Source organism: Talpa europaea (genome assembly GCF_964194135.1).
Source record: "Talpa europaea genome assembly, chromosome: 1".
NCBI lineage: Eukaryota > Metazoa > Chordata > Mammalia > Eulipotyphla > Talpidae > Talpa > Talpa europaea.
Genome location: NC_140073.1, coordinates 139,919 through 157,928, shown reverse-complemented (window position 1 = coordinate 157,928; position 18,010 = coordinate 139,919). Strand labels below are relative to the sequence as shown.

The window sequence follows — 18,010 nt, the reverse complement described above, 5'->3', positions numbered from 1 at the left end:
GGCAGGAGGCCCAAGGGGCGGCCGGCACCTTCCCTGACCCAGGGTGTGTGTGTCCGGGGGAGGCTGGGGGCTCCTGCCTCGGGGTGGTCACCCAGCGCGGAGACACACCCTGCAGAGGCAGCTCTGGCTCCTTGTCACCACGGCAGCCCCAAGGCCGCAGGGTGGGGCGAGACAGGCTGCCCCTGGACACCAACTCCCCTCCTTGTGTTTTAGCCCCGGGCCCGTTGTGTCGGCCCCCCCAGCCTCCCTGCTCCGTGTCCCCTCTGCCTTCGCTGGGGCACATGATGCAGCCTGGTCAGCGTCCAGACACGAGCCTCAGGCTCCAGCTCATGGAAATGCTGAGCTGGTAGCCACAGGCCCACCCCCCACCCCAGGGCCCAGCTGCCCCCTGAATGGCACTGAGGTGAGCGTCACTGCTGGCCCTCACTCCCCGCACTCCCCCCACTGGCTTTCCCTGCCCGGGACCCTGTCCAGGACCCTCTGGCACCAGGTTTGAGACTGAGGGTCGCCAGGGCTGGAGGCATTTGCTGATGGGACCGGGCGACTGGGTTGAGAGGGCCCCACCCATTTCCTCACACCCCTGTGAGGGGCCCCCGAAGTCCTACACTCCCCAGCCGCGCTTTGGGCACCTGGTGTTGCTCCCCGCTTTGGGTGGGGCATACATAACCCATTGGAAGTTTCTGCGGGGAGTCCTGTCTGCACCCCCTCCTCAATCCGCCAGCCCTTGCCGGGACGAGCCGTGGCATGGGCATCTGCCTGGCACAGCCCTGTCCGGTGCTCTGGGCCTGCTCCCCTGCACTGTTGCCAGCTGACAGCCCGGCCCGGGGTGCCCCTCCTCCGCGGGAGCCTGGCTCTGACCAGACAGGGTCCTGGACAAGAGGTCCAGGCTGGTGCCCCCGCGGTGACACCCGTGGTCACACGCGCAGCCCTCACGCCTTTCCGGGTGACCCCCATCCCCGCCGCCCTGCCGGCGCCTGCATCCCCGGGGGCTGCCCCGCTCCCCACCCTGCAGAGGTGTGTCCCGCCCGCGGGCCCTGCTCCCTGACAGTGTCCTCTGGCCCTGCGGGCCCCGGGCCCGAAGCCCACTTTGGGTTTCCAGGCATGCGCTTCAGCTTTGCGCCCTTGAGATCTGTGGGTTTGGGCCTCCCTGGTGGCGCTCGGGGTTAAGATGCTGTCTGCAGCCCCTGCAGCACAAGGGTGGGCCCCGGCAGGGAGCTACCCCCGGGGCGCAGCAGACCCCCCTGTCTGCCCGCTGCTCCCCTCGGCCGTGTGCTTCAGAGACTCGCCTGTTCTGCCCCCCACTCTGTCTCTGGGGAGTCCTCTCACCCCCCACCTCTGGCTTGTGCCCGGTTCTTGTGTGCATAGATAAATAAACAACAACTGATCTGGGGGTTTGGACAAAGCTGGGGCCGCGGGACCCGCCTGGTCTCCCCGCTCCGCTCACGGCGCGATCCGCCGGGGGCCGCCAGGGGGCGCCGCAGGCCCGCGCTCCGGGAGGCCCTGCGCCCCCAGAACGGGGGGCGCGCCGCGGGGGTCCGCAGCGAGGCCTGCGGGGGGCCCCGGGCTGTGTGTGGGGTGTTGGGAGGGCGGCGCCTTTCCTGACTCGCGGGGGCCAGCGCGCCTGGCCTGCTGCCCCAGGGCGGGCGCCGGGAGGCTGTCAGGGGGCGGGGGTCCCTGCGCGCGGCCAGCCGGACCCCAGGGCGCGGGGAGCCGGGCGGGGAGGGTCGGCGCTGGGGCCGCTCGCGCGGGGGCGGGGCCCGGGCCGGTGGGAGGGGGCGGGGTGGGGGGAGGCGGGGCGTGGGGGCCCCCCGTGGGGTGCGCCGGAGGCGGAGGGGGCAGCCTGGACGGCGGGGCGCGGGGGGCGCGGGGGGCGCGGGGGGCGGCGGGGGCGGGAGCTCCGGGGGCGTCGCGGTTCCCCGAGGTGCCGCGGGAGGCGCTGCGCCCTGACGGGGCCTGCGCCGGGCGGGGCCTGGGCTCAGCGGGCCGGTCCGCCCGGCCCGCGCGGGAGGCCTGCGCGCCCGGCGCTCCTGGGGAGCCGGAGCCCGGGCCCGGCAGGGCCTCTGCTGGCCGGTCCCACGGCCCGGAAAGCCGGCGGCGGCCTCTCGAGCCGCCTGCCCACCGGACGGCGCCGCCCCCGGCCCGCAGGCCCCGGAGACGCCGGGCGGGGTCGCTGCCGCCTCTTGCCGGGCCTGACCCTTTGGCCGCGCGGGGTCCGCGCCCAGGCCCAGGGCACCTGGGCGTCTCTCTCAGGGGAGACTGTGGCAGGTGGGCCCAGGGCGTGTGTGGCCCCCAGGCCGCGGCACCCTCCCCGCGAGCCGAGCCCGAGGGCGGGCGCTGACCTGGAGAGCCCAGGCCCGGAGGGCTCCGAGACAAAGGCGGGCGGGGCCGGCGGCTCCCCAGGGAGCCTCGGGCCTTGGCCCCCCAAGCCTGGGCTTGGCTGTCACGGCCGAAGGGTGGTCTTGCTGGTGGCTTTTCAGCGGGGCTCTGCTTGGGGCGCTGCGGCTCCGCCCCGGGGCGTCCAGCTCTGCCTGGTCCCTCACGACCAGGGCCCGCAGGCCGTTTGGAAACTGTCCACTTCCTGAGGAGAAAACCCAGGCCCCCACCGGCAGAGACCAGGGGTGGGAAGAAGGAAGGGGAGCTGCCCACTGGCCAGCACCTCTGCGGGCCGCAGGCCCCCAGTTCTGTGCACAGGGGCCTTCCTGTTTGCTGGAGAAAAGTGTCCCCCCACCCGGTGCCTGGAGACAGCCGCGCCCACTGAGTAAGAGCCGCTCCCTTACACCAAGAGCCGAGGAGGAAGCAGCCAGCCGCCTGCATAGCATCGCAGCTACCTCATCGGCCGCTGCATCTGGACACAAAGGCATGATTAGTGGCAAGCAGAGCCAGCCCCCCCAGCAGCCCCCCCAGCAGCCAGCCACCCAATGCTTCCAGCACCCCTAGAAGCCACCCAGCAGCTCCCAGCACCCCCAGCAGCTGCCCAGCACCCTCAGAAGACCCCCGGCACCCACCCAGGGCCCCCAGCATTCCCAGATGCCCCCAGCACCCCCAGCAGCACTCCCAGAAGCCCTCAGCACCCCCAGTGCCCCCAGCACCTGCATAGCAGCTGCCCAACACCCCAGGAGCCTGCCAGCAGCCCCAGCACTGCTGCAGGTACGACTCACTGGCCAGGGCCTCCATTTCTCCTTGTGCCATCTGCTTGCAGTGAGGAGTGCTACAGTAACCAACAAGCACCTCCCCAGCAGTCACCCAGCATCCCCAGTGCCTCCCAAGCACCCTAGCATCTCCCCAGCACCCCCAGAAGCCCCCAAGTAACCCCAGCACCTGCCCAGCAGCCACCCGGCACCCCCAGCCAGGAGGAGCTGAGGGAACGTGGTCTGTGCACGGTCAGCCGACACCCGGGGCCCACCGGAGGCCCAGGCCCTGCACAGACCCCAAGTTAGGCTGGGGTCCAAAGGCCAGGCTGAAGCTGCGGACACTGGGAACAGCCCGCCCTCTCCGGGAAGGGCCTTTCTGGGGTCTGAAATCCAGCCACAGCGGAAGAGGGGGGTGAGCCTGACTGCAGGGGCCGGCTTGGCGTGACAAGAGCCCGGCCAAGCACAGGGCAGCTGGGGAGGGCAGGGCAAGCGCTGACCAGTGGGGAGCGCAGGGCAAGCGCTGGCCTCCTGGGGCAGGAGATCTTAGGCGCTGAGCAGGAAAAGTGAGGAAAAGAGGCCGTTTCCATAAAAGAGAAAACGGCTTCCAAACAAAAAATTAAAAGTCACTCGTCACTGGAGAAATACAAATGAAAGCCGCTGCCTCCCGGCCAGCAAAGCGCCTGCCAGGCGTCCAGCCCCAGCGACACTCAAGCCTGGGACTCAGTGCAACGGGCAGTCGCTGAACAAAGACAGCCGGACCCCGGGAGGAAGAGAGGCTGCTGGGGAGGGAGGGCCCGGGAAGGGGGCAGGGGGAGGGGGAGCGGAGGGAGGGGAGAGAAGGGAGGAGGGGTGGGAAGCGAGGGGACTCCCCACAGGGAGGCAGGCACCCCATCTTCCGCCTGCCCTCTGGGCTGGGTGAGGGGCTCTTCTAAAGCGGAGGCTCGCAGGTCTCCTTGTGGCAACCATGACTGGACCGGGGCCAGGCCAGGGGGTCCCGGGCCCGCACCACAGTGGCAGCTGTGGTTGACTTGACGAGACCCCCTTTTCTTGCTAAATTTGAAGTGGACGCTGAGGAGAAACTTCTTAAAGTGGCTCCAGCGCAGCGATATGTGCCCTGGAGCGGCCTGGAGGGGATCCAGGTGACCCTGCCAGCCCCGGCGCCCCTCGCCCCAGCGTGCAGAGGCTGCAGCGCCCCTCCATGTATCTGGTCTTCATCTGCGCTTCCCAACTCCCGCGCCCCAAGCCCTTGGTGTGGCCCTTTGTTAGGCAGGGGTGACCTGGAAGCACCTAAGGGCCGGACTGGACACCTGGGGGGCTGGAGGGAGGAGGTCGGGTGCACCTGTGGGGGCGGCCGCAGGGCAGGGTGGGGAGAGCAGCAGCTGGGGGGCTTCACAGCCCTGGGCGACAAAGGGTGATGAGACAAAGCAAGGCAGTGGGAAAGCACCCCCCAGTAGCGAGTCCCCAGGAGCCCAATGAAAGGGGAGCCCACCCCCTCAGCCCTTGCTGTCCCGGTCTTTCTGGGATTGGCCTGAGCTTGTGACCCCTCCGCGCCCGCGAGCGGCACCCCACGCACACCCTGACGGGGGCAGAAACTGCATCCCAGACTCTGTCGTTCTCACAGGCTGTGGGGCCGAACGCGATGGGTTGCACCCCGGCCCCCCTGCTTTCCAGCCACCAGCCAAGGCCACATGCACCTGCCGGGCAGGGGCGGCCAACGCTGGCCCTCGAAGGAAGCGCCCCTACCCCCCAGCATGGGGCTGCCCTGCGGGCACGTGGGCCACTGTTCACCACTGAGCACACCCGCCGGCCGGTCCTGCCTCGGAGCTGGGCGCTTGGCACAGGCTGGCAGGCGCTGAGGGCAGAGGGGGCGCTCCTGACTGCTGGGTCACCAGCCCAGGAGGTGGGGGCCTGCTGAGGGGCCCAGTGCTCAAGGGCCACTGTGATGGCTGTCACGGCTGTGAGGCCTCCTGCTCTGCCCTATTTCTCTGAGGGGCGCTGCCGGGACTGCCTCGCCTGCCGTCTCAAGCTGGGAGGCCCGCTTGGACCCCAGGAGCCGCAGGGCCGCGGGCCGCTGGTCCTCCCTGCAAGGAAAGGCAGGCGTTTCGGGGCGGTGCCCAGACTGCACTGCCCTCCCCCCCACCAAAGTAACTGGGGCAAACCCTGTACCTGAAGGTCCTGCACCCGCATGGGGCTCCAGGGCTGCGTACCAGAGTCAGGCCCAGCACCCGCCTCTGATCGGGGTCCCAGCACTGCACCCACAGGCACCATTGGGCACCTCGACAGGCCCTGCTGGGCAGCTGCAAGCCCTTCCTTGCCTGCAGGTCACCCAGGGCTGAGTGGGGACACTTCGGGTACACATGCCAGTAGCTACATTTCAATAAAGCCAAAGGGTGACAGGAGTTTTCATTATTTAGTATATTTGAACTAATCCATCCAGACACCTCAATATAACCAACAAAAGCTATTATCAGTGACAGACGGAGGACCCCGCTCTGTCTCCGGTGGATCCTCTCACCCCCCCCCCGCATCTGGCCTGTACTCCGGTTCTTGTATAAATGTTTAAAAAAAAAATTTTTTTTTCACCTTTGAATAACTGGCCTGTGTACACACAAGGACTGCATCTTTTTTTTGGTATGATTTTATTTTTGGGTAGAACTAGGGTGCAGGCCAGATGTGCAGGGGTATAAGAGGACTCCCCAGAGACAGAGTGGGGAGCAGAACAGGCGGATCCCACTGAAACACACTGCTGAGGGGAGCAGCGGGGAGACAGGCAGGGTCTGCTGCGCCATGTGGGTCACGCCCTGGCCGGGGATAGAACTCAGGCTTCAGCAGTGACAGCCTGAGACTGAACCCCAGGTCCCCAGGGAGGCTCCCACATGGGCTACTTCTCCATAAAATGGGGGTGCCCAAGAAGCAGTGTCCATGGGCCATCAGCACAGCCTTGAGGTGCAGCGAGGACAGCCGTGGGGGTCACACACACACAGGGGGCGAGCTGGGTGTCTTGAAAGTTCTGGGTTCTGGGCCAGGCTCCCAGCCAGGGAAGCCCAGAGTGGGGCTCCAGGTGGTATGGGCTCTACAGTCCCACAGACCAGCACTCTGCCCGCACAGCCCTGGCCGGGCTACCCATCACCCGGAGCCAGGCAGAGCCTGGGGGCTGGAGGCGGCGGCAGCCGTCAGGCCAGGCCCACAGACACCCCCCAGGACCCCGCTCCATGGACGTGGACACCCGCCTGCCCGCCTGCGGGACAGCAGCGAGCTGGGGACACCTTGAACGAGGGGGCAGGGCCCCTTCTCCTGGCCGCCTGGCCCAGGTGCTGCTTCCGCAGGGAGAGGACACAGGCGTGAGGGGGCGTCTCAGGAGGCCGGGCCGGGGCCGCAGGAAGCACCAGGCACCATCAGATACAGCGGGCGGTCTTTATTGTGACAGGCAGGGGACAGCGCAGGGGAGGGGGCCGGGGTGGAGGGGCAGGTGAGCAGGGCAGACACTAGTAGCCTCTGCCTTGCTGGACAGCTGCATAAATGGCCATGCCGGCGAACACCAGGAGCGCGATGAGGCCGGCGTTGAGGAGGAGGCCGAGGCACAGGGCCCAGATGTTCAGGCACTTGGCGGTGGACGCGTAGGTCCGGGCCCCGAGGATGTCGCCCATCATCTTCCGGTCCCTGGCCTGGGGAGGAGACGGGGCTCACGAGGGCTCTACCGGGGCGGCCCCACCTGCCCTGCCCAGGGCCGGGGACCAGCCTCCCCATCCCGGTGTCCCGCTGGGGCCTCCGGCTCCTCCTCACGGGCTCTCAGCCTCCGGGAGGTCACCCCCTGGGCCTGGTCCCCCACCCCATGTCGTCCCAGCCCTCCCAGCCAGGGGGACGGTCCCCAGCCGGGCACACCAGCAGGCGCGCTCTGGCGCCTGCCCCTCCCGAGGTGGCCCGGGCCCAGGGGCGGCACACGCACCTTCACGGAGTAGGCGAAGGCCGCGAGGCCCAGGCAGCAGAAGTTCATGAAGAGGGCGCTGAAGAGGGACCACACGACGTGGGTCGGGCACGGCGGTCTCGGGCTGGATGGTGACCACGGTGGTGGTGGTGGCCCCGGGGGCCAGGCTGCCGGGCCCCCCCAGCACGGCCACCTCGTGCTCCTCCCTGAGCACCTCATAGCTCCCGGGGTTGGTGCCGGGCCGCAGGGACTGGGACATGTGGTTCATGGCTGGGGTGAGGCCGACGGGCTAACCGGGTCTGGGATCCCTGGACTCTCCTTCCTGAGCAGTTTCGATTTCTCTGGTTTCCTTTTCCTGACTTTTGGGGGTTTGGAATTGGCTGAGAGCCTGGAGGGAGGGAGGAAGGAGGCTGAGAGTCAGGTTACATGGGGGCGGGTCCAGGTCCTGGGGGGGTTTCCTGTCTAGGGCCCTCAGGGGGGGCTGGTCTCAGCGGGCCCCTCCCTTTCCTTAGTGAGGGCTGTGGGTAGGCTCTGGCGACCTTTTCCTGCCTGGGAGTCCTGTCCTTGTCCTCCCCCAGCCCGGCCCTGAGCCATTCCCCCCCCCCCCCCCCCCCCCCCCCCCCCGCACAGCCACCTCCAGCCCCAGATGAGCCACCTCCAGGGCCACTCCCCCCACCGGGCTCCAGGCCCCTTGAGGCCCCCTGTCTGCCCTGGCCCTGAGGGGGACTCAGGTGGGCTGGCCCCCTGGGCCTTCAGGAAAGGATAGGGCCCATCCATGCCTTCTGTGGCACGGTCAGTGAGGGCCTGGACCGGGCTCCTAGTAGTGGGAACTCCCGTGTGGACCTGTCCCTGGCCACCCTGAGGGTCCTTGTTGGAGCGTGGTGGCAGCAGCTCACCCAGAAGGGCTCTCTGCTGTTGGGGGTCAGTGGGGTGACACTTGGGGGTATGCAAACTCAGCCCCTGCACTTTGCTCCCCAAGGCAGCTTGGGAGGCTTGAAGGGACTGGGGGAACCAGGATGTTGCCATAGGAATGGGCCATAAAACCTTGAATTGATAAGGGAAACAAAAAGCCGTTATTGAAACCGGCCATAAACCTGATGTGGTTCTTTGTAGTCAGTGGGTTTGGGGAGCGGGGCTTTGGGTTCACTCTGGACGAGGTCTCCCCAGAGCTCCTCTTTGAGCTGCATGCGGTGCATTTCCCAGGCAAATTTTTCTACAAGACAGACATGAGTCGTATTTAAAGAGCAGGTTTATTAGAGAAAGGGACAGAAGAATAGAGGACACCTGCATGGACCCCACTGGGCAGGAAGAGCTGCCCTGAAAGGAACAGGTTTGCTGAGAGAGGCCTGCCTGGTTGCAGCTGGCGGCCTTGAGCCGCGCTACCTCTGCTGAAGGAGGTCAGTGAAGAGAAGCCCTGGCCTGGTCCAGGTCTCGGACAGGCAGGAAGCTGCTGCCCTGCAGAGGAGAGAGCTGGTGAGGAGCCCCAGCATAATCACAGACGGCTGCCCAGCGCCAGGGCGGAGGCTGCCCTGATACTGTCTTCCGCTCTTTGGGAGGGGCTCACTCCTTGCGGCGGAGTGGTTTGTTTTGAATAAACTATGTAGAATTTGAAAGGGGCCAGATTTCTACAATGGCCTCAATCTCCATATCTTTACCCTCAGGTCTTGCCCCTGAAACCCCCTGCAGCCTCTGACACTGCTTGGGTCTTGGGCTTTGTGATCTGGGCTTTGGCGCCTGAGGATCCTAGTTCCGGTAGCTGGTTAAGGGCTATGCTAATCCCTCTACCCCCACCTCCAGCACTTGGCATTGTGTGAGCCAGCGTTCTGGTCTTGTGGGGCCTCCTTTCCAGTTTTTCTATTCTTATCCTCCAAAGAACCTGTCTGCACCCGTTCTGAGCCTGGCACCCTGTGCCCCAAACCTTGAAGGGAGCTGCCAGGTCAGTGTAGAGAGCCATGCCCGTCCCGTGCAGCCTCGGAGGGGCCTTGGCACCTGCCCCCAGGCCCTTCTTGAGGCCACATGGCCGGGATGGATCCACCCTGAGCACCGGCCACATGCCTGAGGGCTGCAGCTGCTCTGCAGTCATTTGTTGGCCTCTAAAGTCACATTATTTTTTTTACTCAGGTAAAATTTTGTAAAGGGTGGTGTCCAGGAGAAGGGGAAATTCCAGGTTCCCTGCCCCACCCAAAGGAGGGTGGAGCTGAGCTGGGAGAAGCTAGAAAAGAGGGGCCTCCTGGCGGCTCAGGTGGTTGAGCGCCGCACTGTGAAACTGTCCACAGCCTCTGCAGCGTGGGTTTGATCCTGTTCAGCCGGCGAGAGTCCTACATGGCGGAGCAGACCTCTCCTGACTCACCTGCGGCAGTGTACTTATTCAGTCTGCCTGTTCTGTTCCCGACTCTGTCTCTGGTGAATCCTCTCATGTTCCTGAGCCTCTGGCATGTACCCCGGTTGTTGTATAAAAATAAATAAATCTTTTTTTTTTTTTTTTTTTAAAGAAGCTAGAAAGGAGACTGGGGAGGGAAGGAAACAGGATGGAGACCCAGGAGGAGGCACAGGGAGCAGAGAGACATGTGAAGAAGCTGCACTTTTTTTTTTTTTTTTTAAGATTTATTTGTTTATTTACACAAGCACTGGGGACAGTCAGAAGCACTGGAGGGGGAGAGGATTCACCAGAGCCAGAGCGGGGAGCAGAGCAGGCAGAAGGACCGAAGCGCACTGCTGAGGGGAGCAGTGGGCTGCACAAGAGGTCTGTGCGCCATGTGGGACCCTCGTCCCAGCGCTCAACCGCTGCACCTCCAGGGGAGGTCCTCAGTCCTTCCTTTTTGATGACTTTGTAATGCTCCACCTGGTTCTTTTCTGACCAGATAGAGCTGGGCATGAAGGTCTCAGACTGGATGGTGATTATGGTGCTGGCCGTAGGGGCCAGGCTGCTGGGCGACCCAGCGCGGCCACCTTGTACTCCTCTTAGCTACCAGGGCTCCTCATTGTAACAGGAGGGTCCCCAGGAAAGGGGGAGGTTCCCTGCCCCACCCAAGGGAGGGTGGAGCTGAGCAGGAAGAGGAGAAGCTGCAGAAGAGACTGAGGAAGGAAGCAGGATGGAGCCAGGAGACCTGGAGGAGGCGCGTGGAGCCTAGAGACACGTGAAGAAACTGCGCTTGTCTTTTGGTCGTGGACGGGGTGACCCAGATGTGGGTGAGACCCGTGGGGAGGTGACCATGGCAGCTTTTATCTTGATGTTGATTTTGCTCTTTTCCTTCCGGGGTTGTCTGGTTGTTTCTGACCCTTTTCTGTGGGTCCCCACTGGAAGGTGCTTTAGCCTTGTGGCAGGCTTTGGGGCCTTGCTCTGGGCCGATCCCATATGGATGGACTTTTACCCACGAGGGGACGGGTCGCTTTGGGTGCTTCATTTAGAAACTAGATTCTTTGCCTTTCCTGTATTCTTTCCTAGTTTTATTAAAGTTCCTTTTCATTAAAGTCTCCTATGTTTTGTGTTGATGCGGCGGATGGCAGAACCCATTTAGAATAGGCAGGTTTGCGGGGTTTGGGCTGCCCCTCTCCCTGTCCTATAACAGATTTGGCGTCCAACGTGATTTAGGACAGAGCCATCCGTGGTTAGTCAGCCCCATGGGGAAGCTGGGCTTCCCTGTGGCACTGGCTACCATAAGCGCAAATGTGATTTTTGGTTTCTCTGGTGTGTTTGTTTCATATGTCGATTTGCTGTTGAAAAACTGGCTTGGGCTTTGTGAAGATTCTGTGTGTTTGTGTGTAGTTTGTTTGTGGTGACTTGCTAAGAGATTTTAATTTGTGGAAATTGTTCTGTGCCAGTTTTACTCAAAAGATTGGGCAGTGCATTGGACCATGTGGCCAGATCAAAGATGGCGTCTGAGGCCACTTGGCGGGCTCTTGTAAAATTCAGAGGTTCTTGTTGCTAGGACTTTGGGACTTTTTTTGGTAATCTCTACTGTCTCATTAGCATTTCTAAAGGCAATAATGGTTCTTCAGTGGTATGTTGCTTTGTCTTTGGCTACTTCCTGCTCTTTGCCTGATGCATTTTGCCAGCCAATTGTGGAGCAGTGGTGTTTAAATTAGCAAATGTATGCCTGGGTGTTAAGTGCAGAGTACCCTTAAGCAGTAACTGGTAATTGCTGGTAGCCTTGATGGATTCTTGGAGATAACTTGAATTTTTGCAAAGTCTGGATCAGAAAAATTAACAAGATTTTGAAAGGATTTGCTGCTGTGAATTTTGTCTACACAATTTGTTTTGGGCATGTTTGCCATTTTGAATCCTGGATTTGTTCAATTGCTGGTGTAAGACAAGATTCTAAGTTCTGCTTCCTATTGAGGAAGGTCTGTTGTGGAAAGCACTCTTTAGGGTGCATCATGTAACTGTACCAGGTTTTCATACCTGTGTTGTTGCTGTCCCTCCCTAGTGTGGGGGAGGTGTAATTTGTGCTAAGATGTTGAATCTGCTCTTTCAGCTTCTGTCCCAGAATGGCTAACAGAAGTAAGGAGAGGACTCCTTTTAATTGAAAGTTAATTACTGATAATTTGATTTTGCTTTTTCAGGTTCTATTCCAGGAAACCCAAGGAGTGCCTGCTTGGTGGCTAACAAGAGATGACTCCTTTTGTTATAGAGCAGCCCCGATATTAAACGGGTTCCTGGCTGTGGGTCCTCACCCGCGCGCTTTAAAGGGACTTATGAATACTCTACTACAGACACACACAAAAGGGTTAATAAAAGGTTTATTTACAAGAGAAAAAGAAAATAAGGAAAAGGTACAACTCAGGGAGAAGATAGGGAAATAAAGTCTTTAATGCGTCCTACCCGATCCGACGACCTGGAAACCCAAAGTCACTCTCCGAGCTGGCTGGACGGTGCGAGCTGGCGGAGAGCCAAAATGGGGGACCCCCCCAAAGCCCACGTGTCTGCCTTTTGTATCCACCTGGCTGCTTAACCCCACCCTCAGGTCCCAGCCACCTTCCCTTTGGTGGTGATGGGATTTGGAGTTCCCAGTGTCTTTGGCTTTGACCTGGGGTGGGGGTGGAGTTCACAAAGCCTGTATGGAATTTGCTTTGGGACATCCTTTTCCCCCTAACACTTTTGCTTAAAAGTTAACTGTTACTTTTATTCTTTCAGCTGCTGTACAGAATACCCCAGGATTGACTTCTAATAAAAAGTCTTCAACACTGAAAACCCTAAGGTGATAAACAAGGTCGTGTAACCCTTGTGATTAATAAAACTTTTCCTTCCTATTTCCAAAGTCTTAGGTTTGTAGGATGACAACTGAAATTTTTCTGCCGGCAACACTCCACATTTTTTTTGGACTTTGACATTTTTTTTTCTGAGCCTATGGAGTGAAACTGCAGTTACATAACATATTCTACGTGGCATAACTAAAAAAAAAAAAAAGCTGTCTTTGTCTATATGTTGTATGTCTGTATGTCCTTGTGTCTAACTGTCTTGACCTCCAGTGATTGACAAATTGGTATACATGGTGCCCACAGACATTGAAAAAAAAAAAGAGTCTCCAGTTATGAGAAAAACAAAAAGTTATGGTTTGATTGTCAACATTGTGCTACTGAACTAAGCCGGTGCCTTCATAGAGATTGAACATTGTTGTTTCTGTTAATTTTCTGATATTTATGGCAAAGCTTCCCAAAAATCTAAATTCAAGTACAAATTTGGTAGCCTGTCATTTGACTGATGCAAGGAAATTTTGTGGAACCTCAGTAGAGCTCCTGAGACACTCCACGAAGTTTCTCCCTTTCCTCCTGGGAAGGCATTAGATGAATTTGTTCTATTTGGCTTTTACCTAATGAAGTAAAACTGGAAGGGAAGCATTGTCACTTGGGAAAATGGTAAAACTTTGGTATGTACAAAAATGTTAACAGTAGTTTTCTAAAATGTGTATACAAAAAACCTCTCAGTATCTGGTATGTATGTAGATTGTCACCTTGTAATATTGTATACTTCAATTGTTTAATATCTACAGGAATTGTTTCTGAAAATATAGGGAGAAAAGGTCTCAACAGATTCCTATTGATGGAACTGTTGAGAGTAAAAACTTTCCTACAAAGGACTGAATAGACCTGGAAATACACCTGGCATTTACTAAGGTTTCTTTGACATAATACTGGAAATTTTTTTATGCATTCTGTCCTGAATCCACGAAGTTTTTGTTTTGTTTTGTTTTGTTTTGACTAACCAGGATCTGCAGAAAGGTTGTAATTTTTTTTCTAGCAAAGCTAACTTGTCACATTTTCTCTCCCCTTGATACCAACACAGCATACAAATAGTGGTAGTAATTTTTGCTACTTATTTCAGAGTCTGTTTTTGCATAACTTCCATAGGGATTTAGTCTGTTTTAACAAAAAAATTGGACGTGGGTTTGATTGTGTGGCTTTGTGTGGAGTTCTTCCAGAAAGTTGAAACAGAGCTGAACCAAGAAGAGGAGAACCTGTTTGCCTTGTTTGTAGGGTTCCAGAGACCTCCAAAGAAGGTGAGGAAGCTTGCCTCCATGGGCAGGACTGGACAACCCGGCCAACGAAAATGCCCTGGTACCCTCGAGAAGAGGAAAGCCCAGGTGGAGTCTGATGAGACCAACTTTATACCTGAAGCCTACATCGACTGGATGCCACCGGTTCGCTCTGATCCTGTATGGAATATTTCAACAAAGCCAGCTAAAAATTGCTGTTAGTTATTTCTACCCTGTGATTTTATGCAAAAATAGGAAAAATGGTTTAAAAGTAGATTTAGTTTGCAAACTTTTGCTTTGCTGTTAAAAGTTTGGGATCAAGGTTGAGAAAATTTGTGTTTTTACATCAGTTGAACCATTTTAAGATTTTTTTTTTCCTGAAATTTTTACATATCTGCTGTCTTGTTTTGGCTAACGCCTCCAGATTTTTTTTTTTTTTTTTTTTTTTTTTTTTTTTTGGCTTAAACTGATGAACTATTTTTCCTGGAGTGGAGGACTTTTGCTTTCCACAATGGACAAAAATACCTGGAGAGACTGGTTTTCTTTCACACTGGAACCTGACAAAATGTTCATCTGAGACTGCATCCCAACCTCCATATATTCGATCTTCATCACCATGGAAATGGTGGCAAAAAGTGAAAGGGGGGAATTGTTAGGGGGAAAAGGATGTCCCAAAGCAAATTCCATATAGGCTTTGGGGACTCCACCCCCACCCCAGGTCAAAGCCAAAGACACTGGGAACTCCAAATCCCATCACCACCCAAGGGAAGGTGGCTGGGACCTGAGGGTGGGGTTCAGCAGCCAGGTGGATATAAAAGGCAGACACGTGGGCTTTAGGGGGGGTCCTCCATTTTTGGCTCTCCGCCAGCTCGCAGCGTCCGGCCTGCTCGGAGAGTGACTTTGGGTTTCCAGGTCGGATCGGGTAGGACGCATTAAAGACTTTATTTCCCTATTTTCTCCCTGAGTTGTATATTTTCCTTATTTCTTTTTCTCTTGTAAATAAACCTTTTATTAACCCTTTTGTGTGTGTCTGTAGTAGAGTATTCATAAGTCCCTTTAAAGCGCGCGGGTGAGGACCCACAGCCAGGAACCCGTTTAATATCGGGGTTGCTCTATAACAATAGCAGCTGGGGCTGCTGGGGCAGGCGCCAGAGCTCAGAGGCTGGGACACGTGGTTCATGGCTGGCGTGGGGCCAATGGGCTGATGGGTCTGGGTTCCCTAGGTCCTCCCCTCCTCAGGGAGCCCACAGGGCCAGTCTAGAGAGGAGTCTGCAGCTGGGCCCCAGGCAGCTGCAGGAGGGAGCACCATGCTTCAGATGCTGCACCTGTTTTATTTTTTAAATTTAAATTTTATTTTTATATTCCCCAGGCAATTACAACCCCCCTTATTTTGACCCCAATCCCTCCTTTCCCCACCCCCCATAGAGTGTCTGTGGTTTATAGTTGCCTGTTGATTTTGATTTTCACTTTCTTACAGCTATTCTTTTTCCTAGTCCCTTGTTTAGGTTCTCTAGATTCCTGCTATTGTTAGCGGGAAATGATGTCCTGAGATAATCCCATACAGGCTTTGTGGACGCCACCACCACTCCAGACTAAAGCCATCAAGACCCTGGGAAAGACAAATCCCATCACCACCAAGGGAGGGTGGTTGGGACCTGAGGGTGGAGTTGGGTAGCCAGGATGGATATAAAAAACCAAACACGTGGGCCTTGGGCTCTCTCTCTGGCTCGCGATCGCTCGCCTCCTGGCTTCACCGCTCCTGGCTGGCGGCGAACTCTGAGAGCGCCATTTTGGGATTCCTGATCGGCGGACTGGGTAGGACTCATTTAAAACTTTGTCTCCCACTTTTCTCCCAGAGCTGTACATTTCCTCCTTTCCCCTTCCCTTGTAAATAAACCTTTTATGAACCTTTCACGTGTGCCTGCAGTGGAGCATTGATAAGTCCTTTTAAGCGCGCGGGTGAGGACCCACAGCCAGGCACCCCGTTTTGTATCGGGGTTGCTCTACAACAGTTTGGCGCCCAGCGTGGTTTCCACGTTACACCCGCGGTTGACCAGCCCAAAGTAACATTCCTTGCGTTGGTCACCATAAGCGCACTAGTTCTGCAGGACTCGCAGTGTCATATTTGTCTCTAGTCCTGAAAAGTCTGTTTGTTCCCTGTGCGTACAGCCCTTGTGGGTGCGTTTTGACTCAAATATGGCCTCAACCAAGAGCCTATACAGTTTCATCCCTAGCCTGAGTTCTTTCAGTTTCCTTCCGGCCTTGATTTGAGTAGCCTGCTTCCATTAAATATCACCACCAGTTTCATTAATGTAAATAATTTGATGAAGCCTGGTGTATGGCACATGATTTTACTACTGTATACATACATGGGTGGTTTACAAGCCATCCCTTTACAGACTGTGCTTCTGGGTGTTTTTTTGGTAATATGTGTAAGCGCAATTTGCTACATTCTTGTTTCTGTGAGAGGTAGAAGTTCTACTTCACATACTGAGAATGTGCAACAACACATTCAGGCTCTTAACATAGCCATGCAACAACAAATTCAGGCTTTTGATTTAACTATTAAGAGTATAAGGGATGAAAATCGTAACGTTTTTGAGTCAGCTTATCAAGGCATGCTGTATCAAGTGCAACAACAAAATCGGACTTTTGAGTCAGCTTTTAAAGGTATGCAGGACCAAATACAGGCCGCCCTCCATAAATTAGATATGGCGGAGGCGAAGGCTAGGCTAATGGTGCAGAGAAAGGATAGACCTTCCCCGTTCCATGAGGACTGCCAGCGAGCAGAGTTAGAAGAGGAGGAGCATCATATTTTAAATACTTTAAATACATCAGGACAAAATCCTCTTCCACGTGACAAGGCCCCTCCCGTGCAGACCCCTGAGGCTGCACAGCCTCCACTGCCCTCTGGGGAGGACACTAAAATGGCGTCTCCTCCCCACACTAGACTCGGCACCCATTTTGGCAGGAAGGATCACCCTGAGGCAGGGCAGTTTCCCCTTCGCCAGATGCCAATGGGTGGCTTAAATGAACATGGGAGACCTGCTGGGTACTTTTGGTCGCACCATCCTTTCAGTACTGCAGACCTCCTGAATTGGAGGAGCTCTGTTCCCCGTACCGGCAGGCTCCTCAGAGGATGGCGAACTTGTTTGCCTCTATCTTCGTCTCCCACCGCCCTAACTGGGCAGATACACAGTCCATGCTGCATACTTTATTACACAGTCCATGCTGCATACTTTATTAACGCTGGATGAGCAGAGGGTGGTATTCAGGAAAGCCAGGGAGGAGGCTGACCGTCTCCACCAACAGGATAGGCAGTCCCCAGAGCCGGAGGTTGTTGTCCCAGAGAGAGATCCTGGATGGGACCCTAACAATGGAGGAACGGCGATGTTGGAGCTGTACAAAAAATGTTTATTGGTAGGACTGCAGCAGGGGATCCCCAAACAAAAAAACTTTAACAAAATATTGCAACTCGAGCAAGGAGCTAATGAGGATCCGTCAGAGTTCCTTGAGAGGATTATTCAAACTTACACTAACCACAAGGATATAAACCCAGATGCCCCAGAAAATGCTCATCTGATCACTATGGCTTTCATTACCCATAGTGTCCCAGACATAAAGAAAAAGTTAGCTAAGGTGGACGGCGTCACAGAGATGAGTCCGTCCCAGGTAGTGGACCTGGCATTTAGGGTTTTTAATAATAGAGAGGACAGGAGACCGAAACCTGCGACTGTTTTCTTACAAAGAGAGCACAGGACAGGGTTTCAGGGAAACAATAATGGACAGAGACGCGAACCCCTAGGAAGAAATCAGTGTGCTTTCTGTAGGGAAGAGGGACATGGGAAGTACAGTTGTCCCAGGTTACAGGGAAGCGGCAGACGCAATAATTATAGAAGGCAGCATAGAAGACAGAGAACCCCAAGACATGATGATTCACGTAGGGGTTACAGGAGGGAATATAGAAGGAGCACACAGAACCAGGAACCAAGGAGAGAGGAAAGAAGACAAATGTTAGCACAGAGTAGAGGCTCAGATGATGGCAGGGAATACAGACAGAGAAGGAATCGAGAGCCCAGCACAGAGGAAAGGAGACAAATGACAGCACAGGGCAGAGCCTCAGGTGAAGATAGGAGGGAATACAGACAGAGTAGAAGGAATCTAGAGCCAAGTGCAGAGGAGACAAATGATAGTTCATGGAGAAAGTTCAGATGCAGAATAGGGGTGCCTGGGGGCTCCACTAGATCTAGAGAAGCCCATTAGAATAACCCCCTCAGAGCCCCGGGTAACCCTCGCTGTGGGGGATCGTCTCATTGATTTCTTGGTGGACACTGGAGCGACACACTCAGTTTTGAATTCGAAATTAACCAAAATGAGCAAAGAGACGGCAGCAGTCATTGGGGTTACAGGGAAGTCACAACAGACACCCTTCCTGCAACCTTTGGAGTGCCGGCCGGGCACCACACAGCTCCAGCATAGCT

General features: G+C 56.7%; 1 protein-coding gene across 1 annotated transcript; it reads right to left on the bottom strand.

The window, feature by feature from the left end:
• Nucleotides 1-6,550: 6,550 nt before the first annotated feature.
• On the bottom strand, nt 6,551-7,543 carry LOC311177118 (interferon-induced transmembrane protein 1-like). Its single transcript, XM_084242894.1, is given in 3 exon segments — nt 6,551-6,796; nt 7,078-7,158; nt 7,160-7,543. Coding segments are annotated over 3 exon segments (426 nt in total). The 5' UTR covers nt 7,325-7,543; the 3' UTR covers nt 6,551-6,616.
• Between the last annotated feature and the right edge of the window lie 10,467 nt (nt 7,544-18,010).